At 36.7% G+C, this 22,242-nt stretch overlaps 1 protein-coding gene across 1 annotated transcript in view; it reads right to left on the minus strand.

Annotated features, from left to right (window-relative positions):
* LOC109261293 (arylacetamide deacetylase-like 2) overlaps nt 1-16,227 on the minus strand; it is a 34,474-nt gene extending 18,247 nt beyond the window's left edge. Inside the window, exons 1-2 of the mRNA XM_019439861.2 lie at nt 16,090-16,227; nt 11,689-11,911 (exon numbers count right to left, since the gene is read on the minus strand). Of these exons, the coding sequence (XP_019295406.2) occupies nt 11,689-11,911; nt 16,090-16,227 (361 nt within the window). The remainder of the gene's footprint in view (nt 1-11,688; nt 11,912-16,089) is intronic.
* Between the last annotated feature and the right edge of the window lie 6,015 nt (nt 16,228-22,242).

Genomic DNA, 22,242 nt, shown 5'->3' on the forward strand with positions numbered 1-22,242 from the left:
CTTGTAGAACTCAGGTAGAAACAGGAAGGTATTAGTATTGAGGATGAAAAATAACAACCACTGTTTTATGTAAATAAATTGACTAGAGAAAGATATTCTTATATTTCTTAGTTCTCAAAACAACTTCAAGTTATAAAGAAGAAAAAATAGGAAGCCTAGGAAACAAAAAAGGAAAAGTGAAATTTATAAATAGTTACATTATCTATGTCCTGATCTGTCAAAAAATAGAAGCTATCTAAGTCCTTTCTAGTTTATAAATATAAGTTCTCACTATCTATAAACAATACACAAATATAAAGCCAAGACACAGAATAAAGACACAACAGGAATTTGGCTGAACAAAATGTTGGAACATGCGTCCTGAATGATAATTTGCACATTTTTTAGGAACTACTGATCACAATCATTGCATTTGTCAATAAAGGGGAAATCAACATGATAATCAGGAGAACTTCCAAATATTTTCCAAAGTGATATTTTCCTATCTGTGAGCATTTGTCTTGTGCTAACTGAAGACCCAGGTAATGTGTATATAGATACTTGGATATTTCATAGACCTTATAAGAACTTTAAGGGTATTAATACATCTCTTTAGAGAAGCATCTGGGCGGCTCAGTCAGTTAAGCATTAGATTTTTGATTTCTGCTCATGTCATGATCTCACGGTTGGTGGTATAGAGCTCCATGTTGGGCTCTGTGCTGAGAACATAGAGTCTGCTTGAGATTCTCTCCTCTCCATCTCTGCTGCTCCCCTGCTTACACACTGTCTCTCAAAATAAATAAATTTTAAAAATGCATCTCTTTTGAGACAAATGAGGCCAAATTGGCCTCATTAATTTATCTTTTTATATATCTTAGAATATCTTAAAATGTATTTTATAAAGGAAGCATAATATTCCAACTACAAATGCCTAGTATAAATTAAATTATATGTGAACTCTAATTTACAGAAAACATTACGGAGATAAAAAAGATATAGAAATACTGGGAAAGCGAGGAGCCAAGATGGCAGACAGCATGGAAGTTTTCTGTGTGTCGTGTGTCCATGAAATACAGCCAGACCAACACTAAATCTGATCTGAGGATTAACACAACAATCTGCACAACTTGAATGACAGAATTCAGCAGGTATGTGGCATGGAGAGGTGAACATGGGGAGACAGAAACCACAGAGGGCAGGGAGCTGCTTTTCATGCGGAGAGAGGATGGAGATGGTGGGCGGGGGGGAAGAATATGTGAAAAGCACTGCTCCCCAAAAGCAGCTGAAGAGAAAGTGGAAAATTGGAAACAGCCATAGGGACTGAACTAAAAAGGGAGAAAGGAGAAAGGAGAAAGGAGAGGGTTTAAATTCCATTAAGACTGTAAACAGGAGGAGTGCAGAGTCTGAAACTCCACAGCTCGATACTAGCAATGCTCTGGTGGGAAGGGTGAATCCCCAGGAGCAGAGTTGGGTCCAGAAGGTTCTCAGGCCACACGGGGAGAACAGTTCCACTGCTGGAAGGACATTTGCTGGAGGCTGTGAGGCCACCTGGTCCCAGAAGACCCCAGAGAATGGCCCCATTCTCTGGCACTAGAACAAGATCATTTGGGGTGAAGCCTGGTGCCAGATGTCTGTTGTGATTTTCCAAAATCCCTGAAATGCTGCTGCTACACTATCTCACGAACTTTTTCCGGGGCAGGCTGGCACCTGGCCACATTCTCGGGGCACCGGCAGCAGCAGGGTCCAGCAAGTGTTCCTACATGCTGCCAGCACCCAGCCATTGTTCAATAAGACCCTTCACAGAGGGATAGAGACAAAGCCACAGTCCCTCAGAAGGGGGGGCTGGGGAAGGCAGCTGCATCTGAGACAAAACTCGGAAAGGAGGTGCTGCCTGGGGCTTGTTCATGGACAGTGTGAAAGTGGGGAGTGGATGGAAACCGAAGATGAAGGATGGGTGCGCGATTGCTGATCAAGGAGAACAGAGTTCCGATACTAGAGACTGGGTAGCTGGGTGTCACCATTTTCATCACTCCCACATATGCAAATATGCACCTACAAGCGCCACAACAATCCACTCCAGTAGGCTAGCAGTGCCATCTAGTGGAGGATGGAGAATGCCAACTAGCAGAGCTGTGACACTAAGCCCCGCCCAACTGGGTCACCCTCACTCTTCAAGAACACAAATCTCACCACCTACTTAGTTTATGGTCTGTCAAGTGCTTCATACTTTGACTTATAGGGGAAAACAAAGTAATTTCAGTCGTATTTCAGTCTGTTAGCCAGTCCACCTATCCGATTTTCTTTTTTTTCTCTTTTTCTTTTCTTTTTATTGAATACAGAAAGAGAAAAAAATCATTTTATTATCATTTTTTATTAAAAATACTTTTTCTTTAAATTTTTTCTACTATATTTTTTACTTTTTTGTAATTTTTTCCAAACTCTATTTTACTACCGTCATTTCATTTTAGTCTACTTCAGTGTATTCATTTTTTAAAATTTTCAAATGATTTCCTTTTTTCTTTTTCCCTTTTCTCTAATCTATCAAGCACTTTCAACACCCAGACCAAAACACACCTAGGATCTAGCATGATTTATTCCATTTTGTGTGTGTGTTTGTTTTTAATTTTTTAATTTTAATATTTTTTTAATTTTAATTTTTTTTATTTTAATTTTTCTACCTCATTAATTCCTTTTTTCCCATCAAAATGACGAAACAGAGGAATTAACCCCAGAAGAAAGAGCAGAAAGAAACGACAGCCAGGGTCTTAACCAACACAGATACAGGCAAGATGTCTGAACCAGAATTAAGAATCACCATAATAAGAATACGAGCTGGTGTCGAAAATAGATAAGAATCCCTTTCTGCAGAGATAAAAGAAGTAAAAGCTAGTCAATGAAATTAAAAAATGCTAAAACTGAGCTGCAATCTCAAACAGATGCAGTGGTGGCAAGGATGGATTAGGCAGAACAGAGAATCAGCGATATAGAGCACAAACATATGGAGAATAATGAAGCAGAAAAAAAGAGGGAGACTAAGGAAAAAGAGCACGATTTAAGAATTAGAGAAATCAGTGACTCACTAAAAGGAACAACATCAGATTATAGGGGTCCCAGAAGAGGATGAGAGAGAAATAGGGGTAGAAGTGTTATGTGAGCAAATCATAGTGCAAAACTTTCCTAACCTGGGGAAAAACACAGACATCAAAATCCAGGAAGCACAGAGGACCCCCATTAGACTCAACAAAAACTGACCATCAGTAAGGCATATCAGAGTCAAATTCACAAAAGACTCAGGCAAGGGGAGAATCATGAGAGCAGCAAGGTAAAAAAAAAAAAGTCCCTAAGCTACAAGGGAAGACAGATCAGGTTTGCAGCAGACCTATGCACAGAAACTTGGCAGGCCAGAAAGGAGTGGCAGGATATATTCAGTGTGCTGAATCAGAAAAATATGAAGCCATGAATTCTTTATCCAGCAAGGTTGTCATTCAAAATATAAGGAGAGATAAAAAGTTTCCCAGACAAACAAAAATTAAAGGAGTTTGTGACCACTAAACCAGCCCTGCAAGAAATTTTAAGGGGGTCTCTCTGATGGGAGAAAAGATGAAAAAATAAACAAACGAATAAATAAAGACCAAAAGCAACAAAGACTAGAAAGGACCAGCGAACTCCAACTCTACAAGCAACATACTGGTAATAAGTTCATATCTTACAGTACTCACTCTAAACGTCAATGGACTAAATGCTCCAATCAAAAGACAAAGGGTAACAGAATGGATTAGAAACCAAGATCCATCTATATGCTGTTTACAAAAGATCCACTTGAGACGTAAAGACACCTTCAGATTGAAAATAATGGGATGGAGAAGCATCTATCATGCTAGTGGTCAACAAAAGAAAGCCAGATTAGCCATACTTATATCAGACAATCTAGACTTGAAAATAAACACTGTATTGAGACGTAGAAGGGCATTATATCATAATCAAGGGGTCTATCCACAAGAAGACCTAACAATTGTAAACATTTATGCACCAAATGGGATAGCACCCAAATATATAAATCAACTAATCAGAAACATAAAGAAACTCATCGATAGTAATACCATAATAGTAGGAGACTTCAACACCCCACTCACAGAAATGGACAGACCATCTATTCAAAAAATCAACAAGGAAACAATGGCTTTGAATGACACACTGGACCAGATGGACTTAACAGATATATTCAGAATATTTCATTCTAAAGCAGCAGAATGTACATTCTTCTCCAGTGCACATGAAATGTTCTCCAGAATAGACCACATACTGGGACACAAATCAGCCCTAAGTAAGTACAAAAAGATCGAGATCATACTGTGCATATTTTCAGACCACAAAGCTATGAAACTCAAAATCAACTACAAGAAAAAAATTGGAAAGGTCTCAAATACATGGAGACTGAAAAACATCCTACTAAAGAATGAATGGGGGAACCAAGCAGTTAAAGAGGAAATTAAAAAATATATGGAAGTCAATTAAAATGATAACGCCATAACCCAAAACCTCTGGGATGCAGCAAAGGCGGTCATAAGAGCGAAGTATATAGCAATCCAGGCCTTACTAAAGAAGGAAGAAAGATCTCAGATAAACAATCTAACCTTATGCCTTCAGGAGCTGGAAAAAGAACAGCAAATAAAACCCCAAACCAGCAGAAGACAGCAAATAATAAAAATTAGAGCAGAAATTAACGCTATCAAAACCCAAAAAAACCAGATGAAACCAGAAGCTAGTTCTTTGAAAGAATTACCAAATTGATAAATCACTGGCCAGTCTGAACAAAAAGAAAAAGGAAATGACCCAAATAAATAAAATCAAGAATGAAGGACGAGAGATCACAAACCAACACAGCAGAAATAAAAACAATAATAAGAGAATAGTATGAGCAATTTTATGCCAATAAAATGGGTAATCTGGAAGAAATGGACAAATTCCTAGAAACATATACACTACCAAAACTGAAACAGGAAGAAATGGAAAATTTGAACAGAGCCATTACCAGTAAGGAAATCGAATTAGTAATCAAAAATCTGCCAAAAAACAAGAGTCCAGGGCCAGATGGTTTTCCAGGGGAATTCTACCAAACATTTAAGGAAGAGTTAACACCTATTCTCTTGAAGCTGTTACAAAAAATAGAAATGGAAGGAAAACTTCCAAACTCTTTCTATGAAGACAGCATTACCTTGAATCCAAAACCCGACAGAGACCACACTAAAAAGGAGAACTATAGACCAATTCCCCTGATTAACAGTCCTCAAAAAGATTTTAGCCTACCAGATCTAACAATACATTAAAAAAGTTATTCAGCACGACTAAGTTGGATTTATACCTGGGATGCAGGGCTGGTTCTGAAAAACAGTTAACATGATTTATCACACCAATAAAAGAAAGGAAAGAACCATATGATCCTCTCAATAGATGCAGAGAAAGCATTTGACAAAATACACAAAGCTTTCTTGATAAAAACCCTCAAGAAAGTAGGGATGGAAGGAACATACCTCGAGATCATACAAGCCATATATGAACAACCCAACGATAATATCATCCTTAATGGGGAAAAACTGACAGCTTTCCCCCTAAGGTCAGGAACAAGACAGGGATGTCGACTCTCGCCACTGTTATTCAACATAGTATTCGAAGTCTTAGCCTCTGAAATTAGACAACACAAAAAAATAAAAGGCATCCAAATCGGCCAGGAGGAGGTCAAACTTTCACTCTTCTAATATGACATGATACTCTATATGGAAACCCAAAAGATTCCACCAAAAAACTGCTAGAACTGATTCATGAATTCAGCAAAGTTGCAGGATATAAAATCAACGCACAGAAATTGGTGCGTTGACTGGGTTGCACAGAAATCGGTTGCATTCCTATTCACCAACAATGTAGCAACAGAAAGAGAAATCAAGGACTCGATCCCATTTACAATTGCACGCAAAAAAAATAAAATACCTAGAAATAAATCTAACCAAAGAGGTGAAAAATCTATACACTGAAAACTATAGAAAGCTTATGAAATAAATTGAAGAAGACACAAAAAAATGGAAAAAGATTCCATGCTCCTGGATAGGAAGAACAAATATTGTTAAAATGTCAATACTACCCAAGGCAATCTATATATCCAATGCAACACCAGCATTCTTCAGAGAGCTAGAACAAATAATCCTAAAATTTGTATGAAGCCAGAAAATACCCTGAATAGCCAAAGCAATCTTGAAAAAAGAAACCAAAGCAGGAGGCATCACAATCCCAGACTTCAAGCTGTACTACAAAGCTGTAACCATCAATTAATATATATATATGTAATCATCAAGACAGTATGGTACTGGCACAAGAACAGACACTTAGATCAATGGAACAGAATAGAGAGCCCACTAATGGACCTACAAACGTATGGCCAACTAATCTTTGACAAAGCAGGAAAGAATATCCAATGGAATAAAAGACAGTCTCTTCAGTAAATGGTGCTGGGAAAACTGGACAGAGACATGCAGACGAATTAACCTGGACCACCTTCTTCCATCATACACAAAAGTAAACTCAAAATGGATGAAAGACCTAAATGTAAGACAGGAAGCCATCAAAATCCTCAAGGTGAAAGCAGGCAAAAACCTCTTTGATCTTGGCCACAGCAACTTCTTACTCAACACGTCTCCGGAGGCAAGGGAAACAAAAGAGAAAATGAACTACTGGGACCTCATGAAAATAAAAACTTCTGCACAGTGAAGGAAACTTTTGGCAAAACTAAAAAAGGCTACCAATAGAATGTGAGAAGATTTTTACAAACAATATATCAGATAAAGGGTTAGTATCCAAAATCTATAAGGAACTGATCAAACTCAACACCCAAAAAACAAATAATCCAGTGAAGAAATGGGCAAAAGACATGTACAGACACTTTTCAAAAGAAGACATCCAGTTCTGGGGTGCTTGGGTGGCTCAGTCAGTTAAAGCATCCAACTTGGCTCAGGTCAAGATCTCAGAGTCTGTGAGTTCAGGTCCCGCATCAGGCTCTGTGCTGACAGCTCAGAGTCTGGAGGCTGCTTCGGATTCTGTGTCTCCTTCTCTCTCTGCCCCTCCCCCATTTGCACTCTGTCTCTCTCTGTCTCTCAAAAATAAACATTAAAAAAATTAAAAAAAAAAAAGACATCCAGATGGTTAACAGACACATGAGAAGATGCTCCACATCACTCATAATCAAGGAAATACAGATCAAAACCACAATGAGATACCACCTCACACCTGTCAGAATGACTAACATTAACAACTCAGGCAACAACAGCTGTTGGCGAGGATGCGAAGAAAAAGGATGTCTTATGCACTGCTGGTGGGAATGCAACCTGGTGCAGCCACTCTGGAAAACAGTATGGAGGTTTCTCAAAAGATTAAAAATAGAACTACCCTACAACCCAGTAATTGCACTGCTAGGTATTTATCCAAGGGATACAGGTGTGCTGTTTTGAATGGATACATGCACCCCAATGTTTATAGCAGTACTATCAACAAGAACCAAAGTATGGAAAGAGCCCAAATGACCGTCGATGAAGGAATGGATAAAGAAGATGTGGTATATATATATATATATATATACACACACACACACACACACATACATACATACATACAATGGAGTATTACTTAGCAATCAAAAAGAATGAAGTCTTGCCATTTGCAACAACGTGGATGGAACTGGAAGTATTATGCTAAGCAAAATTAGTCAGAGAAAGGCAAATATCATACGACTTCACTCATATGAGGACTTTAAGATACAAAACAGATGAACATAAGGGAAGGGAAACAAAAATAATATAAAAATAGGGAGGGGGACAGGGGCACCCGGGTGGCTCAGTTGGTTAAGCATCCAAATTCGGCCAGATCATGATTTCACAGTTTGTGAGTTCGAGTCTCACGTCTGTCTCTGTGCTGACAGCTTGGAGCCTGGAGCCTGCCTCAGATTCTGTGTCTCCTTCTCTTTCTGCCCCTCCCCAACATGTGCTCTGTCTCTATCAAAAATAATAAATGTAAAAAAAAATTAAAAAACAGGAAGGGGGACAAAACATAAGAGACTCTTAAATATGGAGAACAAATAGAGGGTTACTAGAGGGGTTGTGGGAGGGGGATGGCCTAAATGGGTAAGAGGCATTAAGGAATCTACTCATGAAATCACTGTTGCACTATATGCTAACTCATTTGAATATAAAGTAAAAAAATGAAATTAAAAATTAAAAAAAAAGAAATACTGTGAAAGCATTTCGACTAAGTTGGCAAGTTAAAATGTAAGAACCTGGAAATCTGAACACTATGCTAATGGATTTAAATTTATTAAGTGATAAAAGTGAAGAGTTTAGACAAAGAAATCATATAATCAGACTTGCATGATAGAAAGATCCAGTATACTAAGTGTAGAAGATGAAATAAGGTTGAGCAGGGAAGAGGCAGAGACATCACAAAAGATTATCTGTAAAAGATGACGAAGTACTAAATTGTGTTAATGAAGTCAAAATGTTCAGAAGTACAATGAATGGGATATGGTAATTAGATGTAAGTGCTAAGGAACTATAATTAATTGATCATAAGTGCTATTTACTGAGAGCATTCAATGTTGCTTTAGATCGATAGTGGTTCTTTTGTTTGTTTCTTCTGAGGCCATTAGGACACAAGACAATAAATTATACTCGGTCATGTGGAGCTTGAGATGTCTGTGATTTGTCCAGTTGTAATGTCTAAGTGATAGGTGTATATGTGGAATCAGGACTCAGGAACAGTGTCAGAGAAGCAGATTCAGGACTGGATGTCAGCAGCATGTGGGTATTTCGAGAAGATCAGGGATTGGAAAAGAGAGTATGTACAGTCAAATCCCAAAGATAGGGAGAGAATTCTGGGGGACAAGAATATTCATGAAGAATAAGTATGGGAAACCTGTTATTTTGTTTGCTTGGTTTGTTTTTAAATGAGAGAGGGAGGGAGATGAGAAAACAATGAATAACAGAGGAAATCTAGGAGATACTTTGTCATAGAAAGAAAAAGGAGCAGCAGTGAGAATGTCAAAGAGGAGAAGAGACTAGTATTCATCAAATGCATTAGAGTAGAGAGATCGAGGAATTAATTAAAGTGGGTAAAGAAGGAAATAGGGAAGGCCTAGAACCTACAGTGTATACAAATTGGTCTGAGAAGGAAAGGGAAATCAAAGGGACTAATGAGACAGAGGAATTCATGGCCAAGTGGAAAAATATTTTTTCAAGATAAAAATGAGCATAACATGTTTTTCAAAGTTAAAAAGCAAAAAAACAGAGTATTGATGGAGATACACTGATGAAGCCAAATAAGAGGGAAAGAGGTATATGATATGGAGCAAAAGGAGAAAGAGTGATTTTGTCAACAGATTTTGTCTGATATTCCTGTGAGAATATTAGAAAGAAGTGAGCCAAGGATGGATATGGTGGATAACAAACTTACAGAAGGGGGGATTGAGCCAAGGACACAGCGTTCGAAATGTGAGGGCATACAATCCTTCATACCCTCTTTCCTCTGAAATAGCAACAAGCTTGCTCTCTAGCTGAGTGGGAGGCACTGGGAGGCCTAGAGTCAAACAGGCCGTGAGTGACACACGAATGAGAGACAGAACTCAGATACATGGGACAGGATTTCTGAGCCACCGCAGGGCACAGGTCATTGATCTCCACAAGCAGTCAAGCATAGTGTAGTGCCCGGATCAGTATCATCAACAGCAACTGGAAATTAATTTGAAGTGCAAATCATCGGTCCCCACCATTACTTGTTGAATCACAAATTCTGTAGGCCAGGCCCAAGAGTTTTTAACAAGTCTACTAGGTCATGCTGAGACACTAAAATTTGAGAAGCACTGTCTTAGGGCTTCATACATTACTAGAAGTACGCCATGACTGTCCTTCCCTTCCTTGTCACAGTGTGTGCTTTAGAATTCACTTTCCAGAATCTTTTAAAATCTTTGAGAAAGAAAGCAATCTTTATGAGGACTTCCTGAAGGACATTCAGAATACCTGCTTCCCTGGATGTTATAAACTTCACCTATGAATCACATCTTTCCAAGAGTCTTGATCTTTACCGCATCCTATTACCTGACCTAGAATTGCTTTGACTGGGCTGCCCGGGTGGCTCAGTCAGTTAAGTGTCCCACTCTTGATTTCAGCTCAGGTCATGATCTCATGGATCATGACTTTGAGCCTTATGTTGGCCTCTGTGCTCACAACTCAGAGCCTACCTGGGATTCTCTCTCTCCCTTACCCCTACTGCATTCTCTCTCTTTCTCAAAATACATAAATTAAAAAAAAAAAAAGCAGAATTGTTCTCACTAATTATTGTCTTGGAGGCAAGCTATCATCCTATACTTGTAAGGATGATCGTAAATTCAATAGTGACTATTGGGATGGTTTTCAGGAATCTACCAACCAACCAACCAACCAACCAAGGGACATGAACACAGGGACCAAGCCCCACCCACGAGTTTTGGTTAAAGTTGAATATTGCCTCCTGAGCTGGAATTACAAGGACTCAATTTTTCCCAGCTTATCCTACCCAAAACCCAAACCCAAATTCCATCATCCTTCTTCAAATGAGGACCTGTGGGGTCATCAAATGATTTTCAAGTGAGCCTGGCCAACTAAACTCTCTAACCTCTGTTTAAATCACGTAAATAATTTTCTTTTGACAAGTCACTATGAAATTTTACTGACTATATATTATTTCTAACTTGTTAGTTGTCAGAAAGCTAGGAAGGAGAAATCTGGAAAGCCAAAATTTCAGTCTGTTTTGGCCTTTTGTATATTCATCTGAGTGTTTGTGCCTCATCAATTTTCCATGCCAATTTTCTCTGTGACTAATTCTCACAACTTTTGTTTGGTGAAGTGTAGCTTCCTATATGCACATATTTTTATAAGGTTCTCACTATTTAGAACCCAATGAGGCTTAGAGAAAGGCAAAAGGTTAAAAAAAATAACTTCTTATCTGTTTATCTTTCCTCCATTCTCTTCATTTGTTTAATTAAATAGAATGGTGCCTCCTCCTGATATACCAGCACCATTCTATCAAAGAGTTTTCCAAAGCTTTCATGAAGGAAAATTTATTCATGTTTTTGGCTTGAATCTTCTACCTATTCCTCTTAAATCATAGCCAGAAATGAACGGGGAAATTAGACTTCATAAGAAGGAGTTTAATGTAACCTATGTCTATTTTGTGTTTTCCTTTAAAAGAATTGAGACGAGCTATCATTCTAAGCTTTACTAACTGTTAGCATTATTGTTATTGGTATTTACAAACTTGATCTTGTAGCAACCAACATGATTCCAATTTACTGTTTATAACATCCATATCACTTCAACGTTTCTGCTCCTGAATATATTCTAATGTCACAGAAAAGAAGTTGTACTAATTGACTCCTTCATGTCTTATTTTCATTTGTTATGAGCTGATTCAATATGGAAGCTGAGAAGAAAGAGCTTATCAAAACCAAGCAAAACAAAAACAGAAATAATGGTCTGCCTATTTTTCTCCAAACATATGTCTATGTCTGTTCAATATCTAATATTTATAGCTATACTTATCCCTATTATACATATAAGTATGTATATTTATATTAAATATTTCTTATACCAAAAACATATTGCCAGTTATAGTTTTTTCCTTATGTGATAAACTTACTGAAACTTCCAAAGCAAAAACCACCACCATGAATATAGATGACAGCTGGTCTTCGGATTTCTGACTTTCTCTTTGGCAAGTACAAACGGACTGGAGTATCAACAAATGTTGTGTCGGTCACTGTGACATTTTCATCTGAGAGTGGCTGTGTATGGTCCAGACTGACTATCATGGAAATTAAGTCCCCATGTTTCATAATACCTAAGTTTTCAAAACACATATCCTGTAAAAGCAAAACAAAATTGAACATTTTCATCTTATATTACACCAAATGCATATAAAGAGAAAATAAAACATAAGGAAAATGGACAGAAATAGAATATTTGTAATATTTATTTCCAAGTAATACTGTATACACTTTATTCCATACTTTTTTGCCTTTGAAAATCTCAAGTATCCTGTATTTTATTAGTAACTGGGTCATTCAAAAGCTGTCAATTAACTGGAAGTTATTTTATAATTGTAAATTCTTACCTGGAAAATTTCCAGGTCTTATAACATCTTTTCTTTTCTTTTTGTTTTATAGGAATGTTGTCATATTTTTCTTCTTTATTGTTCATTTTATCTAATCCAAAATTTTAAAAGTTCTCTTATGCTCACACTAACAGTTATTTAATGCCCTGGTTATCTTTTTTTTTTAAATGCTTTTTATTTATTTATTTTAATCCAATTTAGTTAACATTCAGTGTAGTATTGGTTTCAGGAGTTGAACCCAGTGATTCATCACTTACATATAACACCCAGTGCTCAGCCCAACAAGTGCCCTCCTTAGTGCTCATCACCCATTTAACCCATACTCCCAATTACCTCCCCTCAAACAATGCCCAGTCTGTTCTCTGTATTTAAGAGTCTCTTATGGTTTGTCTCCCTCTGTTCTTATCTTATTTTTCCTTTCCTTCCCCTGTGATCATCTGTTGTGTTTGTTAAATTTCACATGAATGAAATCATATGGTATTTGTCTTTCTCTGCCTGACTTATTTTGCTTAGCAAAATATATTCTATCTCTATCCATATCGTTGCAAATGCAAGATTTCATTCTTCTTCATCACTGAGTAGTATTCCAATTTGTGTGTGTGTGTGTGTGTGTGTGTGTGTGTGTGTGTGTGTGTGTGTGTATGGGTATGGGTATATGTATATATACACACACACATACCCATACACACATACATACACACCATATTTTCTTTATGCATTCATCAGTTGATGGACATTTGGGCCCTTTCATAATTTGGCTATTGTCACTATTGCTGCTATGAACACTGGAGTCCATATGCCCCATCAAATCAGTACTTTTGTATCCTTTGGATAAATGCCTAGTAGGGCAATTGCTGGATTGTAGGGTAGCTCTATTTTTAATTTTTTGAGGAACCTCCACACTGGTTTCCATAGTAGCTGCACCAGTTTGCATTCCCACCAACAGTGCAAAAGTCTTCCTCCTTCTCCGCCTTCTTGCCAACATCTGTTGTTTCCTTAGTTGTTAGTTTTAGCCATTCTGACAGGGGTGAGGTGGTATCTTGTTGTGGTTTTGATTTGTATTTCCCTGATGATGAGTGATGTTAACCATCTTTTCATGTGTCTGTAAGCCATATGGATGTCATCTTTGGAACAGTCTTTGTTCATGTCTTCTGTCCATTTCTTCACTGGATTATTTGTTTTTTGGGTGTTGAGTTTGACACATTCTTTATAGGTATTTCATATTAACCCATTGTCTGATATGTTATTTCCAAATATCTTCTTCCATTCTGTAGTTTGCCTTTTAGTTTTGCTGATTGTTTCCTTCATTGAGCAGAAGCTTTTTATCTTGATGAGGTCCCAATAGTTTATTTTTGTTTTTGTTTAATGCCCTGTTTTCAACTTTAAATAGCTGTGTCCTAGCACCCAACCCCCATCTCTCAAATCCCATATTTGATAGCACTGAAAAAAAAATATCTCCCTGTTATTTCTGATAACTTTTCTAGGAAATTCGTGACATGTCACTGGGCAGTTTACTCAAAAGAAAAAAACTTAAAAATACATGGTCAATAGTACATCACACACATTCCTACAATTATTTCAGAGTATGGTATTACAGGGTCTTAGAGAATGTCTAATTCCTATACTTTAACAATGAGGAAGCATGCAGAAGCCCTAAGTTGCAGCCAGTAAAGGTCAAAGCCAAATCTGCACTCATTTTTCCAGACCAACCACTTATACCATCACTTACTGAGTATATGATCTGAAGCAAATTACGCTCTACCTCAATTTTTTATCTATACAATTGTAATCATAATAATAACAACAAATCCCTCAGTGGGCTGTTGTATGATCTAAGTGAGTTAGGACTTCTAATGTACATAGAGGAGTGCCTACTACATGTATGTATTTAATGAATCTTGCCTTATTTAAGTATTCTTTACTACTAAAAATTCTTAAGTAATTTCATGCTAACTGAATATAATCAGGTAGAGTGTCCTTTAAGGCAAGATTTTGGGAAATGGGTAATTAAGCTAATTTTTCATTTAGTGAAGTGAATTTTAAAAAGTGAATTGCTTTTTTTTTCTCATTTCTCAGACATTTTATGTTTTTGAGCTGGTAAGTATTTTTGAATAACAAAAGTATCACCTTAGAGATTATTTTGTGCTGTTCTACCATACATTATCTGTAATTCTCAGAGCAATCCTCTAAAGTATTTATGATTAATATCCCCATTTTATAGGTTAAAAATGTACAATGGGGGATTAAGGAAAGTTTAGAAGATTGGACATGCTTTCTTTTACCAAACTCAGCCTTCCAAGTTAACATATGACTCCATAGCAATGCATTTTATTTATCAAGATTACTTACTCAAAAACTTTACTTTTCACTTCCATTTCCTATGATACAGTAATCTATCTTCTGCTATCTCAACTTTGAGTTACAAAATTCAGTACTGACAAGAATAATTTTTTTTGAGAACAGCCAAGGACTGTTAATTTTACTAGAATAATCTTGCAAGTAAATACATGGGTGCTCTTCTTAGTATCTTTGTAAAAATAAAGAGCAATCCATATACAATGTGAAATCTATAAAGTGTATAATTGTGTTATAGATGGACAATGGTGGGAATAATTTGTAGCTGAAAAAGGAAAAGACTATGGAGTCGGCACTTGTTTCCCCACATCTTCTTTCATGTTACGTTAAATCAAGGAGTAGGAGCATTGGAGAAAGAGGCAGTTATGCTTAAGGTCAGCCGCTAGAAGTGATCAGGGAGAGAAATAGCAGGACTCGGCAGATGCAGAGAGGAGATAGTTGTGTTTTCACAGAACCACTGTCTGCTGTGCAAAGTACCACGGGACAGCCTCTCCTTATATCATAGATTGTTCTCTCTTCTCTAATCATTTGCTGCTGCTTTGTCTTCTCCTTTCAGCTTCTTACTGTTTCCGTCATCAAACGACATTTCTGGGAGCCACTTGATTTAGCAGAAAGAGTACAAGTTTTGGAATGAGGCATTTGTGGCTTCAAATTTTGAAGTGGTCAGTTTCTAGCTGCGTGAGCTCCTCTGAACTTCTTTTCCTCCTCTGTAAACTGGTCCAAATAGTCGGAAGGTAGTGGGGATTCAGAGAAGTATACATTACTGAAAACCTGTGTATTCTAAGAGCTGAAAAATGCTATTCTAACCATATCTCTCCCTTACCAAGAGCTGTTTTTGCTTGAATTCATAATCGACCCTGCATATTTCAAGTCAGACAATCTCTGAAATCTAGAAATTTTGATTAAAGATAAGCAATGGAGTGGCACCTGGGTGGCTCAGTTGGTTCAGTGTACGACTTTAGCTCAGGTCATGATCTCACAGTTCGTGGGTTCAAGCCCTGCATCGGGCTCTGTGCTGACAGCTTAGAGTCTGGAGCCTGCTTTGGATTCTGTGTCTCCCTCTCTCTCTCCCCCTCCCCCACTCATGCTCTGTCTCTGTCTCTAAAACATGAATAAACCTTAAAAAATTTAAAAAAAGATAAGCAGTGGAAACCAATGAAATACTGAGAGCCCTAAATTAACACCAAATAGGCACAAGTCTCAATAATGTTGATAAGTATCACTTATATATAAGTAAAATATAACTGGAAACTCAAATACGTTAAATATAACTCAAATGTAAGGTATCAAGTAAGCTTCAAAGCTTTCCTGTCAAGAATACCACTTATGCATATCACAGTATACACAAACTTTACATCTGGATACAAACTCCTTAGAAGCAAGAATTCTGTCCCACTCTGTTTGCACAGATGTAGATATAGCTAGTTTTATAACTTTAGTTAATTTTGTGTAATTTTTTCTAACAAAGAAGCAATGGTTATTTCAAAACAGTAATTTCTAAAAAGTTCATAAGCACTGATTTTTTAGTCAACAAGGCATTCCAATATCCAGAATAAAAAATGTTAATCTTACCACAAATGTGCAGGTTTTAGCAACTGTAAATAAGGCTATTACTTTCCAGTATTCTTCAATGTTGCCTGGAATGGTGATATAAATGTAAGAAGCACAGAGAGCACAAAGCAGACCCAAACAGAGAGCTTTGAACCCCATAATATCCCTTTCTCCAGTCTCTTCACAGTGCTGAGAAAAAGAGATTCTGAGACAGATACTGCAAAACATTAGTTCAAGCCTTAATTATTATTAAGCAACTCCCACAGTGTTTCTTCACCCTGTGACGCTGTCATCTTCCTAAAGCACCATAGGTGTGAGTCAGAGCCTAGATGAGAATTCTTAATAAGCCACAAAATCCAATTTTGTGATTGGTTGGTTGCAGCATTTTGTAAGAAGAGGTTTTAAAAAAAACCTAGCTAATATTTCATCAAGATCCTGGCTCATGAAATTAGCATGGATTACTAACTCTGTTGCTTGTTGTGCTGGACCAAAATTTGAGCTAAAAGATAAGGGGTGTGGCGACTTTTCCACATGACATTATTCATCAAGTTGGAACTTCAATAGTCTGAAGTACAACAAGGCTCGGTATAAGTATCTCAGGAAACACTTTTTGAAGTGATTGTATACTGACTTTATTCTAATGGTTAACTGGTAAATCTTTAAAATCAATCTACACCAAGTAGCCTAGTGTGGCAGGCAACCACGAGCGCAAATATTGGACTTACGCTTGCTGCAACCTAAGATAGCCTGAGAAGCTCCTGTCCATAAAGCTGATCATTTCAATGTTCTTTAGAGATGTAAGGCACTGGAGATTTTATGTCTGATCTGTTAGGCCCTAGGAATTAAAAGAACAGTCATAAATCAATAAATCCACAATTCTCAAGCTCATTCCCAGAGATTGGGACTTAAAGAAAGTAAATTTTAGTGATAGAATTAAATTCAATCAGGAGTCTAATTTAAGTATATACTGGACCTCTTGAAAGCATAAGTATTAACTTCAAAGTCTCTCCTAAACTTTATTACTACAATTTTTATTTTTGTTCATTTACATTGCAGTTTCCCTGAATCCCCCAGTCGTAATTTAGGAATATTATTTGTTTTTCAAACTACAACACTTTAAAAAGTGCTTTCACTATTAATAATGCATTTAAACTGGAACTTTCTTGGAGAAACTGGTACTAACAGACCTACCCTAATTATGTAACTCTTTGATCACATTCAATTGCTAAATACATATTTTTCATAAATTAATGTATAAACAAGTTAAGTGATTAATTAATGCTTACGAATATTGGGAAGGGGGAAATCTCAAGTTCACCAACAACAATGAAGTTTGAAAACTAAAATCAGGAGTGTTCATTGATGACAAAGACTGAGAGGAGAATAGAGTTAAAGTTAAGATAAAGTTTCTGCCTTCACATCACATGTCTCTCCTACTCCACCCCCACCCCATGCACATATGCATGCACACACACACACTCACAGAAGGGGACTGGGAAGAAACAGAAATAATGTTATCAGGCTAAATATTTGCTGTACCTGTGTGAACATGAAGGCCCTAATCAGAAGCAGTTAGGAGATATAATCAAAGTAACATATGCCAAGAAGTATGCAGAAGGTGTTGGAATTTTTCAAAAGCCAGATATCATGTAGCTGATGTGGTTTTTTCTCATATTTTGAAAAATGAGCAGAGGCATCTGATGTAATGACTGAATTACTTTGATCATGGCAGTTTGCCTAACACATAGTGAGCAATCAAGAAATATTACCTGTTATTGTCATGACATGGTTTTTTCTCATATTTGGAAAGATGAACAGAGGTATCTGATGTAATGACTGAATTACTTTGATCACACAGTTTGCCTAACACATAGTAAGCAGTCAAGAAATATTACCTGTGTAATATTACTAGTATTATTTTATTACTGCTGACATCAAAGAAAAGAGGCAACTTAAGAGTATGGGATCCTCCAAGAAGACCCAGATCTATGTAGTGAGGTTATAGGGGGACTTTAGATCTCTGACTGTAGTCAAATGTTAAAAGCATCTGAAGAGCTAGAGAGAGGGGTGAAGACAAGGAGAAAATGCCCCCCAAATTTATTTCACTTTGCAGTTCCTTAGATTCAGCCCTAGGTTTCTAAAGATCTCTAACTTTCGCAATTTTGCAAGTCCCTTGGGTCACCATTGTTCAGTATGGAAGGAGAACATATCAGATGCACAACATGAAGAAGGAATAAAACTAATACCATCTCCTCCAAGATTCAATGGCTGTGGGTCTTTTCCTACTTTAAAGAGCTGTCAACAGCATCGTACTAGGTCTGTCTTTAATCTTCATTTTATTTTACTCACTAAATGAAAGAAAGGTAATGTTTTTTGCATACAATAGTTTCGTTTGGCATTTTTTGGCCTTTGGCTTGTGAGATTACAAAAACACCATGCACTCAGTTGACAGCAAAGTGTGCTTAGTTTCCCCACAGGTTTCCACCACACAATATTATAATCAGTCAACTAACATCTGTGGGGTATCATCTCAATTCTATGCAGATTGGACAATCTCAAACATCTTTATATTTTTCCCATTTCCTCCAAGATAAAATCCAAATTTTTCCGTATCACATTGTATGTTCTAGTCATCTTCACAGAGTCTCTCCTTTGATCCCACAATCCAGGTCAACTTCAACTACTGAAAGTTATCCTAGAGCAACAAGCCATATAAGCCCTCTGGAGCTTTTGTCATATCTCTTTTCCTAGAAAAAGCTTCTCAAGTTCTCTCTGCTCATACCTGCTTATCAAACACTTTTCCTGCTTTGAATATTCAAGGCAGCCACTTATATGATGCTTTTTGTGATCCCTGACAGATAGGATTGATCAATTTCCCTTTCTTTATTTATTAATCAATTTTTATTTATCAGTTTTCCCTCCTAAAGAAGTGTAGACTTTTGCCATAGTCCCAGTAACACCAAACTGAATTTACATAGTAGGCATGAATCTCTCTTAATGGTATGTACAAATATTTCTTTAAACCCTGTTATAGACTGAATGTTTCTGTTCCCCCAAAATTTATATGCTGAAAATTTAATGATCAAAGTGATTGTATTAGGAAGTGACCTCTGGGAAGCTGATTATGTCATGAAAGTAGATCCCTCATGAGTGGGATGGTGCCCTTATAAAAGAGACTTCAGACAGCTCCTTTGCCCCTTTTGCCAGTGAGGACACAACAAGGAGATGGCTGTCTGTGAACCAGGAAGCAGTCTCTCACCAAACAGCAAATCTGCTGAACCTTGATCTTGGGCTTTTCTGACTCCAGAATACTGAGAAATACATGTTTGTCTTTTAGCTACTCAGTCTACAGTTTGGTTTTGTTTTTTGTTTTTTTATAGCAGACTAAGACAAACCACAAACAACATTAACATCAATGTATTATGCCAGTTAGGCATTGCAAATAAAACATAAATAGGTCAGGGACAAGACAAGGATCCTGCTTCACCTCTATTACTTAACACTATACTGGAAGTTCTAGGTAGAGCTACCAGATAAGAAAAGAAAAGCCCATCCAAATTGGAAAGGAAGAGACAAAGCTACCTTGATTTGCAATTTACATGGTCTTTTAAAAAATGTTTATTTTGAGACTGAGAGAGAGCAAGCAATGGAGAGAAAGAAAGAGAGAGACAGAGGGAGAGAACCCAAAGCAGGACCCACACTGTCAGTGCAGAGCCTGATGTGGGGCTCAAACTCACAAACCGTGAGATCATGACCTGAGCTGAAATCAAGAGTCAGACACTCAACTGACTAAGCCACCCAGGCACCCCTGCAATTGACATGATCAGAGGTATAGAAAACCCAGTAAACCCACAAGAAAGATACCAGAGTTAATAAAATAATTCAGCAAAGTTGCAGAGTACTAGACCAACATATAGCTGTTCACTAGCAATTACAAAGGAAATTAGGAAAGTAATTCTGTTTACAATAGCAATGAAAAGACTTACATACTTAAGAATAAATTTATCCAAGGAGGTGAGAAGCTTGCATGTTGAAAACTATAAAACAGTGCTGAAAGAAACTTTAAAATACATTAAAAAAATAGAAAGACATAACATGCTCATGGATAGGTAGACTTAACATTGTTAAGATGTCAATACAACCCAAAGTAATCTATAGATTTAATGCAATTCCCATCAAAATTCCAACAGTCTTTTCCACATAAGTGGAAAAGCCAATCTTTCAATTTGTATGGAATTGCATGGGGCTCCAAATAGACAAAACAATCTTGAAAAATAATAAAAGAGTTCCATACTTCCCATTTGGGGCCAGTGGAAGTTACTACTGAATCAGAAAATATCTGAAAGCAAGACACTCTACTTTTTAACACTTCATAAAAACTGAAGCAGGAACTCTTGATATTAGAAGAAAATATCTGAACTGTCTCTTTTTACAAGTTCAAAAAACCAAATTAAAAAAAAATGGTGAAGAAGAAAAGTATCAAAGTCCAAGTCTCATACAAAATATACAACATAGACAAGAAAACTAAAATAGAAGAAACAGAAAGAAATAAACACAACTAACAACCATTTAGATCAAGAAATGCAATGTGGAAAAGAAAAAAATTAAATATTAAAAAGAACAGAAGGGGTAGCCTGGGTGGCTCAGTTAGTTAAGCATCCGACTCTTGATTTCAGCTCAGTTCATGATCTCAGGGTTTGTGAGATCAAGCTCCGTGTTGAGCTCTGTGCTGACAGTGTGGAGCTTGCTTGAGATTCTCTCTCTGCCTCTGTCTCTCGCACTCTCTCCCGCTCTCTCACTTTCTCTCAAGAAAAAAATAAAACATTCTTTAAAAATAAAAGAGATAAATGATATTCAAGGGAAAGTGACAAATTTAAAGATAGGCAAAGAAATGACAAGTTGGACAATTGCAGTTATTAAAAAAATTAAAACAAGAGAAAAAATATTAAAAACTGTAATTGAAGAAACTTTCCTAAAATTAAAACAAAACCTTGAAAATACATAATTAGAGACTGCTTTTGTGTACCTGAGAATATTGAACCAGAATAGCCAACAACAAGATATATTCTTGTAAGTTACTATACTGAAAAGAACAAAGGAAAGAAATTATATGTTCAGGCAAAAAGTCATTTGGCTTATGAAGGAAATAATTAGACTATCATGAGAACTTAATTATCATTATTCATGTCGGGAGAAAATATAATACATATATAACATACTTAAGAAATAATGTGACTAAATAATTTAATATCTGGAATTATTCAACATATAATAAATCAGTGTATTGTACCAAGAGTGTTTCGTAAGAAATCTAGTAGAGTGTTTCGTAAGAAATCATGTAATCAAAATTAATATTGAGACAACCTAAATACTGCTTAACATTATTAAATATATTGTTATTGTAGAGTCAGTGTTCAATTATGGTTAAAAAGGGGCAGGTGTAGTAGTAAGGGCATTGTAGTCTAATAGCACCAAAAGGTGAAAGCAGATCAAGTAAGGAAGAAAAGAAAGAGCAGAGAGAAAAAAAAATTTAACTGTTTTTAGTCATTAAAATTAGTGGTGGTGACATTCATATTGTTATTCTAAGACCACTAAATTTGTAAGGTGAGTAAAAACAAGTAAGAAATTGTGGGACAGGGGTGTCTGGATGGCTCAGTTGGTTAGGTACCAGACTCCTGATTTCCATTCAGGTCATGATATCACAGTTCGAGAGTTCAAGCCCTATGTGGGTGTTTGTGCTGACAGTGCTGAGCTTGCTTGGGATTCTCTCTCTCCCTCTCACTTTGCCACTCCTCCACTAAAACTACTTCTCTCTCTCTCTCTCAAAATAAACATTAAAAAAAATTGTGGGATGTCTTTATTCTCTCATATATATGTTTCCCCAAGTGCCTAGATTCTTGGGTTGTTAGTGGGGAAAAAAAGGGAAGTGATACTAAAGAGATCAAGTAAAAACCCTATGGTCTTGAATTTGAGATGGAAATAACAAACTGCAATTATTATCAAGGATATCAAGAATTATTTTTTCTTTTAAAATAGGTATTTGTAAAAATTCCTAGTTTTGCCCGCTGAATAACCCTAGTGCTCAGATTGTGGTATTGAAATATCACCACCATTAAAATAAATCAAATATTAAAGGAAAACCAGGGATCTGGGATTAATGGCTAATCCAAGATC

Source organism: Panthera pardus, unplaced genomic scaffold (assembly GCF_024362965.1).
Source record: "Panthera pardus isolate Hobbes unplaced genomic scaffold, ASM2436296v1 HiC_scaffold_16, whole genome shotgun sequence".
Classification (NCBI taxonomy): domain Eukaryota; kingdom Metazoa; phylum Chordata; class Mammalia; order Carnivora; family Felidae; genus Panthera; species Panthera pardus.